The sequence below is a fragment of the Nymphalis io genome, chromosome 12 (genome assembly GCF_905147045.1).
Source record: "Nymphalis io chromosome 12, ilAglIoxx1.1, whole genome shotgun sequence".
Lineage (NCBI taxonomy): Eukaryota > Metazoa > Arthropoda > Insecta > Lepidoptera > Nymphalidae > Nymphalis > Nymphalis io.
Genome location: NC_065899.1, coordinates 13,243,749 through 13,263,679, shown reverse-complemented (window position 1 = coordinate 13,263,679; position 19,931 = coordinate 13,243,749). Strand labels below are relative to the sequence as shown.

General features: G+C 34.2%; 1 protein-coding gene across 1 annotated transcript; it reads left to right on the top strand.

Moving 5' to 3' along the window:
* The first annotated feature begins 6,509 nt into the window (after positions 1–6,509).
* LOC126772535 (organic cation transporter protein-like) lies at positions 6,510–19,201 on the top strand. The gene is made up of 8 exons (XM_050492932.1): positions 6,510–7,008; positions 7,183–7,608; positions 13,408–13,615; positions 14,464–14,564; positions 16,523–16,677; positions 16,983–17,612; positions 17,784–17,965; positions 18,188–19,201. Exons 2-8 carry the CDS (start codon positions 7,448–7,450, stop codon positions 18,401–18,403), a joined length of 1,653 nt encoding a protein of 550 aa, XP_050348889.1. The 5' UTR covers positions 6,510–7,008; positions 7,183–7,447; the 3' UTR covers positions 18,404–19,201.
* Positions 19,202–19,931: the final 730 nt, after the last annotated feature.

Sequence of the window (19,931 nt, the reverse complement as noted above, 5' to 3'; positions counted from 1 at the left end):
AAGTAAAGCGACCGATTTATCGCCGTGCATTGCACTGAATTAAGTAATTGAACGTGGCATGGACGGAGCGGGACACTTGTTGTGACGCTAAATATCTTCTTTTGGTTCATTTTTTGAGCAGAAATATGAAAATATGAAATATCATTTTTTATATTGTAGTTTTGTTTTCTGATTTTTATCTTAGACGCTATTTTTATTGATTTAATATTGACTATTCTTATTAAAAAAAAACTAAACGTGAAAACCTTCATTTGGCCTCAAGAAGTATCTACCTAAAGTTCACGTATGTTTATGTATGTTTCTGGATACATCAAAAGTCGTGCAATAATTTTTAAACGTATAGCTAACAAGCCGATAGGTTGCCTGTCCTGTGGAATTGTCGATAATTCGGCTTTGAAAGAGGTACAGATTCTTTCATGACGCCAAATATAGAAACTGTCTGTGTTTATAGAATTGTCTTATACAAAAGTCTTTATACTAGATATTATTAATGTTCCAGTTCCAGTTCCTTATAATAGGTAAAGAGTTTAATTAAATTTGTACTAGGCGTAACTAAATCACGTGAATAAGTTAACTCACGGTTTGTGGAACACTGAAAAGTGTATAAAATGCTACTACAGAAACTTTTAATGTATTTAAGATAACATATCTAAAATACAGCATTTGTAAGGATTTTTATGAGTATTTTTTATCTAATTAACTTTCTCAATGATTTGAATGAGATTGATCAAACTATTAATTAATAGATATGTGTATATAAGAGAGATTGTTCAGCTTTGTATCGGTCCTTAAATTTATATAAAGTTTTAATAGTGTGGTTGTAGCGGCACTATTAAAAGTCAATAACAGTTTTGCAAGTACCGAATCACTATTACTCAAAGTCGAATTTGAATGTTTTCAACGGTATGCGTTGCATATAATTACAATGCAAGTGGCCAATCAAATGTAGCAATGAGCACAGATGACTGACAACCGAGAGGCGGCCGTGACCCACAGTGGCTTTCTACCCACAAATCAGTATTGTTTGCTGTCCTCAGGGCACTCCTCTAACTGCTCCGATTGTTCAGTACTTTTTGCGCTGTCGTTGTGGTACACCTCACTCGGTGCGCGTGCGCTGTTTCTGAAGTGTTCAGATACGTTTACATTTGGTTGTTATTAAATATCAGCCAGATACACTTCCTTTGTAAACGTTTTCTCACACGACGAATTAAAACAAGTATTAACGGTCAACGTTCGGCCACAATTGTTGATTTCAATCTGGGAAAAGAATGAGCGATCCGATGGGTAAGCCGTCAGAGAACGATAGCCAGAATTCTAAGTGTGGAGTATTTGACGCGGACGGAGTGATGCGGGAGCTGGGGCAGGCGGGTCGGTTCCACCTGCGGGTGTACGTGCTGGTAGCTCTAGCAGCCGTGCAAGTCGGGCTGCTACATACCACTTACATCTTCCTTGCTGCTGACATTCCTTACAGGTGTGTTGCTAAAATTGTCTTACTTTGTAGCGGATAAAGTTATAATTGTACCTCAAATAGCATTCGAACAACTCACTGATATATTGCTGAATTAATGACGTCGGGCGTTGCGTTTAATTTTCCTAATGTTTTTTTACTATAAGCAGAATTTAACTTTAAATTCTTAAGGTTACCTAAAAATTATTAAGGAAAAAAATCTATGGTATTCAACCATTGTATTTAATCTTGTAAGATTAAAATAAATGGAAAACTATATAAATACAAAAGGGGGAAACTTGCAACGATGGATAGCATATTTATGTATTATAGGTTATATTTTGTAAAAGTTATAGCAGAATAAAAGCATCGTCGTATAATTGAATATTATAGTACCCGGTACAATTATACGAAGGTCGAGAACGCAAGTAAGTAAACTTTAAAAATTAATTCCACAAAGATATATAGAAAGTTATATAAATTAATTAATTGATGCTTTCCACGAAGGAGTTCCGTTGTGTACTTTTAAAGCCCAAGTGCAGCGTGACCATGATCATTGGTTAGTACCCACCTTGCTTTGTGATTGTCGTAAGCCTAAAAATACATCCATCACTATACATTTTCTAAGTTTGAGGAGTTCTTTGATATATTCCTCGAAAAGCCAGGTATATTAAGTGAACAGCGCAAAATGAATCAATAAAATCGGTTCATAAACAAATAAGTTATCTGTGAATATACATAAATAACAAATGCATGACTTCACAATCACCAACATTTTTTAAAGGCGATTAAAAACTGTTTCACTGTTACAATAATACGTAACGTAAATAGTTTCTTTGTATATTATATATTATAATCGCATAGGTTAGAAAGGCCTGTGAACCGAGAAGGCTAAATTTTGGATATTACGTAAGCGGAAAATGTACATAGGAAATCTAAGTCGGCAATTAGAAGTTAAGCTTTTCTAGCCCCCCACGTTATATCCAAAATTTAGGCTTCTAGGTTCACATGCATTTTCAAATGTATATAATGACTGGACTACCAGTGCTTACAACGAAGACACAGGTACATAAGAAAGGTTTTGTAAGCGAGAGCAATGGAGACCAAAAATGTGTTATTAAAATGACATTAATTGTTTGTTAGGTCGCACTGCAGGGTTATAACCGTGATAATTTGAATTATACAGGCATACTTAATGTTCTGTACAGTTTACCATATTTGAGTACATTTGCGGATATTACATTTTAACTTCGTAACGTGAACTTATTATACAGTCTAGAACCTATTTCGATAAAAGGACTCTCTAACGCAAAATTAATTATTTTATTTAACTAGCAAATGCGTAATCAACCGATCAAACTGCCCGGTTTCAAAATATAGAGTACAATTGATATCAACATTATGGTCATATATATACAACATTATTATTACCCATGGAGAGAGGCTGAACGAGCACAGTAAAGGCAACTATATTCATAGATAATACTATCGTGGGTGGGTTCGAATGTAATGATGGTTGGAAGTTCTTCTCATTATCTTCTGTTTAAATTTATAAAATTAAACCTTAGTTGGTCGTAGGGCTTTGTGCAGAGATGAGTGGGTGATACCTATTCAGCCGCCCGTCTGGGTAGGTACCACCCACTCGACAGATATTCTACCGCTTACTAAATGGATGCTTACAAAGCAATACTTAGGTGTGTTCCGGTTTGAACAGTGAATGGGTCAGTCTTACTGCAGGCACAAGGGACATAACAAAGAGCCCGAAGAGCTCGTTAGATAAAACAATATATTAAATCAAGAAAATAATCAAAATGTTATAGTAATTAAGCATTAAGAGATAATAAATGAGAATTCCGTTTGAGATTTAAATAAAATTATTAAAACTTTAGTAGTTTACTTATTTACTTCGGACAATAAAAAAAAACCACAAAAATTAAGACATAATACTGATATGATTTAAATTATAGACAAACATAAAAATAGATCTCCATGACTTAAGTAATTTAACAAACTAAAAACAATTAAAATATTGTATACGGAAATAATAAAAAGAAACTAACAGAAATAAGATAAAAATATACACCAAGTACCGTTGTGGTCATGACCGTGTGAGAGGATTTGCGTCGTATTCCGACCTAGGTCCTAATGTTCCTTATAATTTATGTAGATAATTTCATATCTTTTTATATCTTATATGATCATTTGATTTCTGTTATCTATTTAAGTTAAACCATAGCCTAAACTGGATCCTAACAAAATTCTGTTATGTAACGTCTAGCTTTAAAAAAATATTTGTTGTAAATTATATAATTTATTTGTATTAGTAAAAATCTATAACGGCTTACATCGTCATCATTTGTTTGTTCCTATCAACTTATGAAAGTAATTACAACCACCTGCAAACAATACAATATCACAAATACCATTGGCATAGAAAGAGAGATCATTTGTGGAAACCGTAATTAAGAAAGAACCTAAAACATTCACGTTGCACTCCCTTTAGTTCAGACAAGTATCTTTATCCTATTTATGGAAACTTGTTGAGTTCCTTGAATTGACTATGAAGCAATGTGATCAAGAGATTTCCCTTTAACGCCATAAAGATTTTACCTTAGATATAATTATAAAGTGATTCGCATGTCTAACTAACGCTATACCTACTACAGTCGTAAAACGACCTCTAGGGTTAACGGATGTGACAAAAACTTTAATAAAACTGAACTCTATTTCAATAAATCTCATGGACACGAACTCGTGTCCAGTAATATGTTAAAAAATAGAGGTGATATTATTTTTTCGTGTAAAAATTAAAGCTGTACACGGAGATATGACATGCGGGGTTATACCTTGTAGGTCATTCGTGTTTATATTGTAAGAGTCCTAAACATTTGGAAAATATTTGACTTGGCTAATGGAGCCATATTATTTGGTAATCATGTAGCCACATCTAAAGGTAATGTTTTCAATTGTGCTTCCATTAAGTAGGTATTTTATTAAATAATTTTTCAGACATTTATACTTTTATTTTAATATATATGTATTTATTACCTATGTTCAGTTCGATTGGCAGTATTAGCTTCCCTTAATAAAAAAACATATCATAATATAATAAAATAAATATTCAATAATATTATAAGAATCGTTTATGTTTTTGCATTTATTTCGAGATTATAATAAAACGATTGCAATTAAAATTATTATAATTATTTCAGTCAATTAATTTCCAGTAACTTACTGACAACCTCGCTTTTCCAATGTTATTAAGTCATTGTTCGAACAACAATGTCACTGGAGGCATTGATGACTACAATTACGTTTCGACATATTGTAGCGAACGAATAGCACCGAGTGCCGAGTGCCAGTTTGACAATGGCTTGTGCCATTGATCGATTGATTGGTAACGGACATTCAGACAATCGTTAATACGAGTCTAATGAATTTAATCAAGGAATGGCAACCTTAGGTTTTATCGTGACCGTTTGCCTGTGCTCTCGTCATGCGCGAAAATTATGACAGGCTCCATTCAAGTAGAATCTTACAAGCATGTATGTCTTTTGAGTTCATCAATATTATCTGAAGTGTAAAGCTAATTGACGAGCCGGTTGGCGTGGTTAGTAGATACATTTAGCCTTTCTAGTCTGGGTATAATTCTTATATAAGTATGTATTTACAAAAGAAAAGTAGTATATGTAGTATATCAGTTGTCTGGTTTCCATAGTACAAGCTCTGGAATCAGATGGCGGTGTGTGAATAATCTCCCAGGATATTATTATTAATTCTACTACTAACTAACGGTTTCGAAACATATGTTCAATTGGAAGTTATAAGCTCTAGTCATTACTAATTGTTGAAAAGGTAATACAATTTATTACAGATACAATTTTTTTTCATCCTATGAATCTCGTATAGAACATTAATCGGACTAAAGTATACTGGTGGTAGAGCTTTGTGCAAGCTCGTCTGGGTAGGAAGCACCCACTCATCAGATATTCTACCGCAAAACAGCAGTACTTGGTATTGTTGTGTTCCGGTTTGAAGGGTGAGTGAGCCAGTGTAATTACAGGCACAAGGGATATAACATCTTAGTTCCCAAGGTTGGTGGCGCATTGATGATGTAAGCGATGATTAACATTTCTTACAATGCCAATGTCTATGGGCGTTGATTACCACTTACCATCAGGTGGCCCGTATGCTCGTCCGCCTTCCTGTTCTATAAAAAAAAAAAACCTTTTTTCTTAATTTCTGTCACGGTAAAGCTACCCGTATATTATTATATTTATCAAACGGAACATTGCACACCATGTAATAAAAATGCTCTCAGAGGTTAGTCAGACAACGAGTCAAATTGAAAGTTTTTAGACAAAATTAGTTAAATTATAAAAAAAAGATTTATTACTATTATTATAAGCAAGTGTGATGTTTTAAATATCGAAACAAGCGATCAGTCTCTTGTTTTCGTACTGATACTAATATACGAAATTGAACCGATAAAAATAATACTTTTCATCTCATACGTTGAAGCTGTGATCCTACACCGTCTTCCTTAAGACCTTCTTTAGTTGTCTGATAGCTATTATTGTTAACAGGAATGCCTTGTATTAAAGGAATCCTTTATTAGCATATTATTTGCAATTATTGTTGATTGGCAAACACGTAACAGTTAGCTGTTTTGGTACGACATTATTAATTTTATCTAATATTTCAATAAACGTAATTAAAATACTTTAAGAAATTATAAGCTGACTTTCAATGCTAATTATAATAATATATAATAATAATTATAATAAATATAACTATAATATAAATAATAATAATTTAACCATGTTTGTGTATAGTTACTAACTAAAGCACTAAGCGTTGTATTAATTAGGGAAGAGTCCAAAAGATAGATTTACAGACTGTTCAAACGGTACGTACAACATGACGGTATTTGCTGACGTCATTCATGTAACGTAATAATTTCACGCCAATTGACTTTGAAATTACATGCAATATAAGTGTTCACTGTTTTTATAGGCAACGCGGTGTAGAGATCATGACAATCGTACTCGCGGATCGCAGGTGCGAATCCGCACTAGCGCCATCATTTGTTTTCATAGTTCATCTAACTTATTACCATCTTTACGATTAAGGAGTTATTAGGATGTCCTAGAAAAATCAAAAACAAATACTTAAAAGTAATAATAATTAAATTGGTTTAAAATAGGAAAAAAACTGTATCATAAGTTTGGTGGGTAATATTTTTGACTAAGTATTTTGTATGTACTGTATAAATAATTTTAAAAGAAGAGTGGACTCCTCCTCTCCCCTAAACTAGAATATTACCTTAGTGATACATGTGCCTCAAATGTCGTCGGACACATGCAAGTTTTGTTATGACGATTTCCTTCACCGCCGTGCACGGTTTTATACTCTTCACAATTATAAAGTGCTATTAAAAATAAAATGTTACATTTAATTGTCACGTTTTGCGATTAATATTAAATATTTTCATGTATCGTGTGATAAGAAGATTTACTATAAGAATTCTATTGTGTACTGTATAGAGTCTACACATTCTGGTAATATGAATATAATCACCGTATAACTATTAATAATTTAATAGGAAATCTTTAAAAAAAAAAATAGTATTTATGAACGAAAAACTATATAGTTTATATAGATTTAAAACATTTAAGTATTTATAGTATATAAAATGTATGAATATTGATTAAACTTTGTTTTCACGTCTTCAGTGGATTCATGTTTTATCACAATAAGTTTTCGCCCGCGAGCCTTAACTTAAAATTGCCGTGCGCTATCAATCGTGACAGAGAACGCGGCGCACGCGCACACAGTTTCGTGTTGCGTTAGTTAAAAAAGAGTGTATACACAAATACATATATTGTTTTTGAATTAATATAAAATATCAAAAAATAAACATTTCATTATAATTTTATGAAGTTATGCGAACACAGTGAGTTTTAAAATATAAAAATAACGAACTGTAAAGTTACGACGATGGAGAAAAAAATGCAATTTGACACGGATGCACTGATGAGGGAACTGGGGCAGTTCCGACGGTTCCACGTCGTCAACTATTTGTTGCTGGCACTCGTGCCCTACGTGCTGGCTCACTACGCCGTCAACTTCGTGTTCATAGCGGCTGATGTGCCGTACAGGTAAAGTACTCTTACAATACTAGACAATCAAATACATTCATTTGCTAGACGTCACACTAAACTACAGTAAATTCTGACAATTCTAAAATAATAAAAACATCTTATAAAAAAACCAACAAAAACAGAGCAAGAAATATTAACCATTCCTTATGTGACAAGTACGTAACCAATCTAAGAAGCGAAGATGTTATGTCGCTTGTGTCCGTGTGTCTGATGTTACATTGGCTCACTCACTCTTCAAACATGAACCCAAGAATACTTACCATTTCTGTTTGGCGGTAGAATATGTTGGTTGTACCCACCAGACGGGTTTGCAAAAATTGAAGTTCCATATTATACAAATAAATAATGAACTTTGCTAGTCAGGGGAAAAATGTCATGATAAAATGTTTTGTAAAATCTAAATAAAATAAAATATGCGTCATTAAAGCAGACTTTAATGAGAACTTTCGAATCAACATCGTTTCGAGAACAAACCAAGTGTCCGCTCGAATCTCTGTCATTGATCGATATTCAAGATTTATATGATGAATAAATCGGTTTGTCTCAGTGAATATAATTATCTTAAATATAAAATATCACGCCCAAAACTATATCAACAGACTGTAAATGGTACATCGCTGGGCTAAGGGTTCCTATCTTCCAACAGGAGTTTCGAGAAATTTATAACGTAATCCACACATACATTTACATTCACGTTACACGACGACACAAATTTCAGATTTTTATCTGTTTGTCTTCGACACCATGTTTTCTTTAACAGCCTCGCACATAATTCACGAGATTCACGTTCTAACCATTAGGTTCTATGCGGGCTAATGCCCATCGCGACGCTATTAATTATACCTTTAGTTAAAACACAAATATTTATTATTTTGTGTTATAAAAATATTGTTTAAATTGAACCTAAGGAAGACAAAAAGAAATATTATTACGTCATTTTTATTAATGAAAGTAAAGAATTCAAAATTCGGAAGGCATACGAACAAATAGGCAAGCGGCTAAATGGTGCGTCAATACAGGGCATTTTAAGAAATATAATCCATTTCCGCCATCGTCAACGCTCGCGTTTCGCGAGATCAGAGTTGGCTTTTATGCCTATAATTCCACTGACTCACTCACCATTCAAACCAGAACACAATATGAAACATTGGAGTTTGGCACCAGTACAACTTTTTACTGAGACGGGCGAGAACAAAGCCACCACCGGTACCATCTCCCAGTAAAACACCTGTCTATATGCCATCCCATCGCAGTATGAGAGTAAGAGAATAGAGAGTGTACTTGTGTTTGCGCTACAATTGTCAATATGTCCTGCGCAATGGGCTAGTCTCCCTTGTGAAGGCCCGCCGTCACCGACATCAGTCAGGAGCACATCAGGATCACAAAGACCTCCTCAGTATCTTAAATGGAAATATAATAATATCAGAGTATGTGTGTAGTGTTTGAGATTTGATTATAAGTCGATTCAACACTTTGAACTGTGTAATAAATAAAGCCTGTCTGATAGATAACAATAAACAAAGAGTAAATCTTAAATATACATATACACGCGTTGTACGCGTATCATTAGGAGCGACGATGCTTTCGTTCGTTAGTGATAAGGTCTCGACTGGTGCCGGTAATTATTATTTAGTTGATGTTTCCTCTCCGAGGGTCACTACGACAGGGTAAACACGCCATTGTCAAGTAATTACTTTATTAACTTTACTCCTTCCTAAATAGAAAATATTTAGTTTTTATTTTTGATGTTATAGGATATTTTATTTCAGTAAATATATATCTTTAGCAAATGTTTTGTTGGGTTATTTATATTTGGTGTCGTATGATGTAGGTATACAAAATTTTTTTTAATTTCTTCTCTCAAAAACATGTGTTAAAGTTTATTGTATGCAAAAATATAATAAGAAGGGGGAACAAAATACTTTTGCTAAAAACTAAATAAGAAATTAAACAAATAACAATATTATTATAATACATATAATCGTAATGTAAAACAAATACCTATTATGGTAGTTGATTTTGAATATATGTTAAGTGTAGTTTGTACGTGTTTTTCGTTTTTACTGTCAATAATTTTTAAATAGTAGCCTAGAATTTGGAAGTTGGTGGTATTTAAGCCCCTATCTTCGAAAGCACATAAAGACAACGGTCCTGCGGCTGAACTCTCTGCGATGCCGTCCCATGGGATTGTGAAAGCGAGAGAATATATGTGGTCTTCAATAGTTCTTGAGCAGTTGTCGATTTCTACCGTTTCCATTGCAGTTTTCGTTGAGAATGGCGGCCGTCTCCAAAATCGATCAACGTCACCGTAAATATATACATACCTTGTAACTTTGCATTGTTTTACAACATAATATTCTTAGAACAATAAACACAATGTTTCATAAATATAGTGTGTTTAATATATTCACCATATTGATTATTTATATGTAAAATATAAATAATATATTAATTATCGGCCGTGACATGCTGAGAGACTAATCTTTTGCAATATTGTTTACGTAAGACTTAATCGCTGCTAATTTCGTCTAGGAAGGACTCGCGGCTGTTTAAGCGAACATACAGCTCGATGACTTTCACTTGTCACATAATACTTATGCACTTCAAATACAAATTAAGGACAACATAACGTTTTCCTTAAGGCATACACGGCATATATAATATCAATAAGTCGAAACAGTTTAGTAGATGAGAGCTTGAATTTTTTATGGTGATATTTTTTTTTTGTATAAAATATAGGTAGATTTTTATATATTATGTTTATGCAGTGGATTAAAAATTCACAATTTAAAATAATTGTTCTCCGTCCTACATATATTTTATGTTATGTCCTCTGCGATTTAAAAAAATGTTAAAGTTTCATGGCTCAGTCACAGTTTTAGACTTCCTAATTACCATTATAGCCAGTATTAGTTCTAAAATCACCAAATAATAGCAAGCTTGATTTCAGATTTGGTTTTAGCGTGTAGGCTATCTTGAGATACTGAGGTATATAATATTCAGAGACGGATCCAGGTATGAGGCTAGGCAATACTCAAAGACCGAAGGAATAATATATTTTTATTTACGACACATCACAATTGTTTGAGTACCCTGTACTGACTGCTTGATGTTATGAGAAATTGTTATGATTTCGTCATGCCAAATATGGAGTACAACTAAAAAGGTGCTGACGGCACATGGTTATAAAGTTATTTATATATTATGTAGATTTTAAGTAATAACTTCAAAACAATGGTATCTAATATGATTTACTCCAGTTTCTAGACGTAACCTTGTCTAGAGTTTGATGAGATAATAGCTCGTGTCGGAAGCGCTGCTGCTAATAGGGAAGTGGCTTCATTTCAGCGATTCTGTTATCATGAGACTGAACAATGAAAAAATTCAAAATATTTCAGGTTTTTCTTTTTCGAAATTCCACCTCCGATTCTGGATGCTTCAGACCAAAATAGTCTTAACCGGTGATTTTAGATTTTAATACGAGCAAGTACCTCTGACTTTTCAAGTGCTTAGTTGTTACTTGACTGATTTCGGCCACGGCAGCCAATCTCGAGATAGATTAGCTAACTGCGTAGGTCATATTATAGTGCACAAGTGTATGCGGAAACACAGATGTTCCCTCACTCCCATAATCTAATGGGATGGCAATCCGACGACCGGAAAAAGTTCGGGCGCAGGACTAACGGCTTCGCGTACTTTCCGATGCACGGAAGTTTACAAATTTTCAGACTCCGAGCAGTCCAAGAGAAATTAAATTATTTTTTATTGACCCGACTTGGTTTGCACACCTCGGGATCTGCGGCTTTAAAGCTAACTAACCAACGAACCAACGAGATAATCAGTTCGGTATACCAAGATTCTACCAAGAAGGATTGACCAAAAAACTCGAGTAGTTACCCTTCTCTATTTACCCAAATGACACTAACTGTTAAACTTGAAACTTCTATATCCTTTCGTATCATCAAATAATTAATCGTGGATAGCCCGGATGTTTGGACTGACTCATATGTTTAAGTACTAAACACCCATTAATGTGAAGTGTTTTTAAGTTTTTGCTTTTTGCTTAAGTTTGTTTTACATTGAATATATAATCATCAGTGACCGCAACAATTTCATGATCATTCGACCGACCTTGACCAGACCGGCGCAGTTCTTTTTTGCAATTTTAAGGACAAGGAAAATGATTTCAATCAGCGTATTTTATAATTTGGGTTTGACACTTCATATTTCACATAAGTCTTTTAAGCATGTGAAAATGGCATACCACATAATAAGATGTGTATGAGACTAACACACTGTTTTTAACACATTGAAGCATCTGTCTGTGATTTCAAAATCTCTGCCTCTTTTAAAGTTAATGTGGCTATTAATTGCGAGCTACTAAAATCAAAACAATCTTTTTTTTTATTTTTGTCGGTCTGTCTGTTCTGTAGACCAAAGCTAAGCGCGAGCTCCTTGCTCCGGCCAACGGCGAAGCCAATGTTAACTGTTTAGTGGGGCAATGTATACGACTTGCTAGATAATCAAAAATGTAAATCGATGTTTGTTTGCGATGATACGATTAGTGACGATAATACAGTGACGAAATAGAACAACAACACTAATGCCAGTTACGAGTAATACGTTTTGTAAAGATGACTGTAAGTCAACTGACAGCGTAACAGTAGGAGTACGTTCATTAATTCATTCATTCGCGTAAACGGTCTTGGAACTTGTTTGTTTTTAAATTTCTTTCTAATTGGTGTTTATTTATATAAGTATGGTTGAGCCGATGATCGTGAGTTCAAACCCGGGCAAGCATTACTGAATTTTCATGTGCTTAATTTGTGATTATAATTCATCTCGTGCTTTACGGTGAAGGAAAACATCGTGAGGAAACCTGCCCAATGTCTAATTTCACTGAAATTCTGCCACATGTGTATTCCACCAATCCGCATTGGAGCAGCGTGGTGGAATAAGCTCCAAACTTTCTCCTCAAAAAGAGGAAAGGAGGCCTTTAGCCCAGCAGTGGGTCACAGGCTGTTACGGTATGGTTGAAGAATATTGATGATGAATTTTGTATATCCTTTAGTGATATTAAATTGAACTAAGCCGTTAACCGCAATAAAGTTTGTGTATTATAGCTTTTTTTACTTTGTAGCACAAAACACGTTTAAAAATTGCATGAGCTTTTTTACGTTTAACAATAAATTAGGTTAGGCTACCATCCCTATAAGATATGCCGCCCCGGGCACGTGCTCCCTTGGCCATTGTGTAAATACGCTATTAAAAAAATTCCAAGTCGGAAGACTAAGAATAATAAATATATAACGAAGTTTATTTGACTCAAATTAAAATTTGTAAAAAAAACTTATATATAGGAGTGTTGAGGATTGTTTGTATGTATAGTTTATTTATTTGAGTGAATACAAGGTCTTTACTTTATCTACTGATTTAACTGTAAAAAATATTTTCGATTTATTAATTTGCAATTTCAATCTCGTGACTTAGGGAGTCACGATATGCATAGAATGTAATTGTATTTATTACGCATGACGATTATCCTCTTTTTTTTGTAAAAAAAACGGATACATGTGCGATATTATAATGAGTGCAAGAAAGGCGTAAATAAGATAAATAAACAAAATTAAGCCACTTGCATATTTCTTTTACTACCAATTTTCAAAGTTAGTTTTTACGTAATCTTTAACAATTACGCTATACGTGACGTCACGGAGTGAGCGTCATGGAGGTGAAGAGTTATTATTGTTTGTGTTTTATATAGCTAATATTTTTAAATAAATAAATATATTTTAGATGCGTGGTGCCGGAATGTGAAGCGGTGAACAGTACTGAATACAATCCCCCTTGGTTGGAGAGCGCGCTGCCGGAGAGCACCAGAGATCGGCGGTGCTTCATCAAAACACCCCTTGACGCTGGGCCCTGCGCGCCCGGGAACTTCTCCGATGAACTCAGATCTTGCGACCATTGGCTTTATGCTTCGAAAGATACAATCGTCGCTGAGGTGAGAGACGTGTGTATAACTGTAATTAATTAATAATAAGTTTTTTCTATATATTTTGTAATGTGTATTTTTATTTTATTTTATACTAAATTAAGCGATAAATTGGAACCGGTAAATTAGATAATGACTGCTGTCCAAGCTGATACTTTTTGTATTATATATTAAAACTTATTAATTTTGATCAAGTCGCTGGATTGTAACTGTAAGATTATAAATGTACTTGCGTAACAAAATAATTCATATTGTGAAACACTGAGATTGAGTTCGGTTGGTCGCGGCTAGAAGCCAGCGTGCTCCATTAAAAAAATATTTTGTTTCCAATGTTTTTTTTTCCTTTCTACAACTAACGAAAACTAAGATATAAAACGGATATACAATATATATTTTATAGTTTTAATTTCAAGGCCAAATGTGCAAGTCATATTATAGTGCGCAAGTGTCTATATAAGTTTATTAATTTACTCTTATAATCCGAGAGATGAAAAATCATTTGCGAAGGAAACTTCAGGGAAAGGAAATACAGAACCAACGGCTTGATGTACTTTTCGAGGCACTGTTTACATTCAAATGAAAACACTGACGCCATCAAACTATCAGTTCATAGTAGTAATTGCTGATGTTGCCGCTAGCCGCTACCGGACGGCTGCTGTTATTGATCTAGCCAGTCAGTTGCGTCGCTAGAGCGATGGGGCAGATATTACACACAACACGCTCCGCGCTCTAATATCGCAGATTCTTCGGCAGATTATCCTTTACATGTCTAACTCGACTCTCGAGGTATTTCGTAATAAAAGCAGAGGTGGAACAGTGGTAATGGTATGGCGCGTGAATCTTTTGTTTGTTTTCAGTTCAACCTGGCTTGTCAGGACTGGAAGCGTACGCTGGTGGGGACCATCCACAACATCGGGATGCTCGTCTCGCTTCCCATCCTGGGTTACATATCGGATCGGTCGGTATAACTGCCTTAATATAGTAAACTGATGTTGAGTTTGTCTGTGCTTGTGCTCAGTTAATTTATCCGGTGTTCACAATAACAAAACTTCAATTACAAGCTTGAATTAGATTACTTGTATAAAACTAATAAAGTCAGTATGTAAACAAATATTGGAAGTGAATTTTGTACTACTTTTAACTGTCGTGTTGTTTCATTCGATTGGTAATACATAATTCGCTACCACCGTCCTGACCAGATGATGGAGCCAGGAAGTGGTGAGTCTTCAACGACTACTGTTAAATACGTCGAACTCGTCTATCGTCTAATAGTTTATATTTTAGTTTAGTAGGTTTAATATATAAGTCGAAATTGTACCTATTTACTTTTTTACAACATAGTATAAAAATAACGTCGTTATTACATAATATAATATGTCATAACAAATAAACCAAGGTAAAAACGTAAAAAGATTTTACTAAAACCGATACCGAGTAGTATTTTTATAGTTTATTAATATTTGTAAGAAAATTAATCGTCACTCGATTATTTATATTGTTTTAAAATCCTAGAGATAGTTCAGTTGTTAGAAGTCGTGAATTTTATCCGACGATTGCATGTTCAAACCCAGACAAGTACCACTGAATTTTAATTTCACTTCTTGCTTGGTGGTGAAGGAAAACATCTTGAGGAAACCAGCATCGATGAATCGATGATCTGCCACATGTGTATCCACCAGTTCGAAATAGAGTAGTATAGTGGAATACGATTATAACCGTCTCTTAAAAAGGAGAGGATTTTAAATCGGCAATTATATTACTAGGATACTACTTTTTTAATTTTTGAAACAGAAGGTGAGCCAGGATAGCGAAAGAAGTGTTGTGTTGTTATAAACAATATTCATTAAAGAGGCAGAGTAACCACCCTGTTCAAGTTCAACAATAATTATGATCGTTCATTGTAAATACATCGCTTTTTATACAAAAGTTAAATCATCATAATGTCGGTAGTTGTAAAAATCATATCACGAAATTAAGTAGCGTTGAGTTTAACATTTTATAACATTTATGTCGTCGTTCAACTTTTACGTCGAACTAATAAATATGCCTCTATGTTGTATGTGACATTGGCAGTAACCGGTGTGCTCATTTAGCGTAGATACAAGGCATTCGAGAAATAAATATACGATACTAAAAATAAAATGTTAAAAATATTATATCACATGCCTGAAATGCCTTCCCCAACAGGGACGCATTAATCACGTTTCATTTGTGATTAGAGAAGAATGCAACTCTTTCAAAGCTGTTGCGATATTAATTGGATATAATTAAGCATATGTCTGTAAGATGTCTTTATTTCAACACAACATATCATATTTACAGTTTATTGCTGCGATTATACAGACACGAATGTATCACGTTATGAATGGTTTCAATTTATAACTAGCTTATGCCGCGGCCTTATCCGTGTAGATTGCAGTTTGTAGTAACCGTCGGATATTGTTTATATTACGTGTGATTGTTATTACATCTCCTGCGCATTCAGCCATCGTAATAAAATTAAGCGTAATCATAAGCTTCTAAACATAAATTAGAAGTTTTTGCGTGATGCGTAAAGAATCAGACTATAAAATTAACAGTTTTAACGTTAGCGATGAATACATCTTAAACTCATTTTAAGATAAATTAAATAAAACATTATTCGGTTCAATCTCATGATTAATATATCAATTTAATACTATTATACATACATAGCTTTCTATAGGTGACATACTTTTTAAAATCAGTTAAGTACTTCGGAGTTTATCGATTACGCACACACACACACAAATAAAATCTTTTCTCTTTATAATATTGGTATAGATGTAGATGATAAAGAGTAACTACCGAGTTACTTGGCGGTTCTTGTTGTAATCATGTCTGCAAAAACATTCTTCTCTTTACGTAATTCAAATAAATACGTTATTATCATTCCAGTTGGGGCCGGAAGCGAGCTCTAATATTGAGCTGTACTTTAGTCGGCGCTATCGGCTCACTGAAGGCGTTCTCGTTATCCTATGAGATGTACGTCATTGTGGAGTTCCTTGAAACTGTTGCTGGAGCGAGTGCCTTCCCTGCTGCATATATCCTTAGTAAGTACTCATTATGGTGTCTATGATTAATTTCAATTGAAATAATTATTTAAAAATAAATAAATATATATATAATGTTATTCGAGTCTTGAAAGATGTAGCGTTTTCTTTACATTTATTTGTGTAAATCTAAGATATCTTCAAATACTTTAAGATCACATAACAGATACAGCACTTAATGTAAGAAATAAACTTGCTCTAATGACACACAGCTCGGTAAATTAATCAGTCATTAAGATGAGAATATAATAAGAGATTTTAGTTACGTTAAAGTAAAATAAATTATAATGTTCCGTATTTCTCAGCCATCGAACTACTCGGTCAAGACAAGCGCGTGCTGACGACGGCGTTCCTCGGGATCATGCTGGTTATTGGAGGCTTAAGTTTTGCTCTCTTAGCTAAAGCCTTTCCCTACTGGCGGACCTTTATCCTTGTAGTATATCCGCCATCACTGCTGTTCCTGTCTTACATATATTTTCTGCCCGAAAGCATTCGATGGCTTTTATCAAAGGGACGCAAAGAAGAAGCTTTTGTTATCATAGAGAAGGCAGCAAAGATGAACAACGTTACCTTATCAGACGAAACGATAAGACAGCTGACGATCGTTGACCAGAAAGTTAAGATCGATGGTAAGAATGAACAAGAAGAGGAAGGGCTGTGGATGCAAGTTCTGCGATCACCGATTATAATGACGAGATTGGCTATATGTTCCTGGTGGTGGATAACTTGCACGTTCGTGTTCTATGGACTCGCCATCAACTCCGTGTCTTTGGCTGGTGATAAATACACCAACTATATGTTGGTGGTGAGTGTGGAGGTGATCGCCGTCGTCACTAATGCATTGGTGTTGGATCGCATTGGAAGAAAGAGGACGTTACTGATCGCGTACGTCGTCTGCGGTATCTCCTGTACGGCGATAGCATTCGTACCCCAAAGTAAGTTCTGTCAAAAACACAATATTTTATTTATATATTATTTAATTCAAAAAATAGTCAACTGCCTATTTATAACATTAGAACAAAGAATAACGTTTAAATAATTACTACAGATTGTTATCGCAATATCGCAGACCGTTTACGATGATGTGTTTATGTTTTCCGGCTCAGGTATGTCCTGGCTCGCGACGCTATTGTACCTGGTGGGAAAGATTGCTATCACACAGGCGTTTAGTGGTATATACATGTACACGTCGGAGTTGTTTCCAACGCATGCGCGCCACTCGATGCTCGGATTCTGCTCAATGGTCGGCCGCCTTGGTTCCATCGTGGCGCCACAGATGCCGCTACTTGTAAGATTACTAGTTCAGATCTAATACTTTATAGATTTATGCATTTCTTTGGTAATGTTAACTTCAATGTTCAACTTTTACAAATACTCTCGAATTGCTTATTAAGAAGATTGAAACGGTAGATACTCTATTGCAATCATTAATTTATATCCATAATATATTAAATATATTATTTTATTATTATCTTCTCACAAAAGATAACTTAGAAACACAAATTTTTAGGCTATCTATATCGAATGGTTGCCTTCGGTTCTGTTTGGCGCGACGGCGCTGGTGGCGGGCGGACTAATGCTGACCACTCCGGAAACTCTGAACACGAGGTTGCCTGACACAATCCGTGAAGCGGAGCATATTGCGTCACAACCTCAAAGTATAAAACGTGACAAGGATAACACACAGACCAACGCGGCTGGTGCACAAGTCACTTCACGGTTTTAATGGATACAAAAACCTTAGTTTAAGTTAAAAAACTTAAGTAATAAGAAATAAATTGGTTCCAATGAGAGCTTTGAATAGTCGAATACTTTAATAATATTCCACATCAAATTTGTATAATGATCTTTGGACCCACTCTGTAGCAACAAACTCGAAACTCCATTAAGAACACGAGAAATTTCCAAACGTAATAAACACAATTAATAATATTTAAAGGCCACCCGCATAAAATTGCGTGACACACCTTTCAATGTGAGTTGGGTTTCAAGGCAGTCGATATTTTACGAGAGGTCCTAATTGATTTCAACGAAAAACTTGAATCAACAAAACTTCAAGGCGGCTCACTCACTATTGAATCGATTTTCGATTGTAAATCTGTCGTCGATTCGAAAAGTTTTCTACAAACAATTTGTTGACTAAAATTGATTCGGCAAAATGTCAGCTTGATAATGATAGATGTGATAACTACTAAGACTCGATCAGTCAAAATTAAGATAAAATGAACTTGCCACGTTATGCTGGAAACCCAGTTACAAAAATAGGTTAATGTGAAATCTGAAAATAGTAAAGTTCAGAATTAGACGTATCTAACAACGGCGACGCAATTGTGAATATTTTTTATTATTTTTGTTTTATTTGTTTATGAAGTAATATAAAATAAGTGATTATTTCCAAACACAATGATACGATAAGTTAGAATATTATTTAATTATATAATTAAGATTATTTGTTAAGTAAAAAGCAATATCGAATGTGATATTTATTTAAAAATGTATTTAAAATTATATTTTAGTTCCATGTTTTCGTATTTTCATTCAACATGTCTTTTTATTATTATGATAACATTTATTACCTATGTATTATACCAGCGCCACTACCACCCACTACACAAGTTGCAGTGAAAAATTTAAAAAAGTTTTATTTTGAAGTGAATCCGATCACTCACAAACTACAAACCTGATTTATATTATGGAAGTTTTATATTATATTAGTTTATAACAGGTTCTATTTTTATGTTGCATATGTATCATGTCAACTTAAAAAAACTTGGAAAAATTTAATATATAAACGAAATCTGTGTATGTATGTTTGCTATAAAATAGCTTCCGAAAAATGGATAAGCAAAAGATTTGTAAGAAGTACGCTACTCCTTGAATTATAATATATAATACCTATTGATTATGAAATCGTAATTTAAAAATTCAATACTTACAAGACAGTAAAAGTTGTAACTATCTTCTTGCTCATAATAGGGAAAAGGATTGCATCACAAGCATATTATATCACGCTGCTCCACCGCGGCTGTGGCTGAATTTCATTCGTCTTATCGATCTTTTCTTTTAATTTGAATCAGCGATTTGAGATCCGCGTGTACTTTTCAGTGAATTATCTTGGTTTTAAAATTGTAGGGTCAAAAAAACTCTGTCGTTGTTATCTAACTAAACTATGTATTGTTATCTGGGCGGATTGATATCTGAACAGGTATATCGGCCGTGCCATGTTACCGTTTTATAAATACACAAAATTGCGA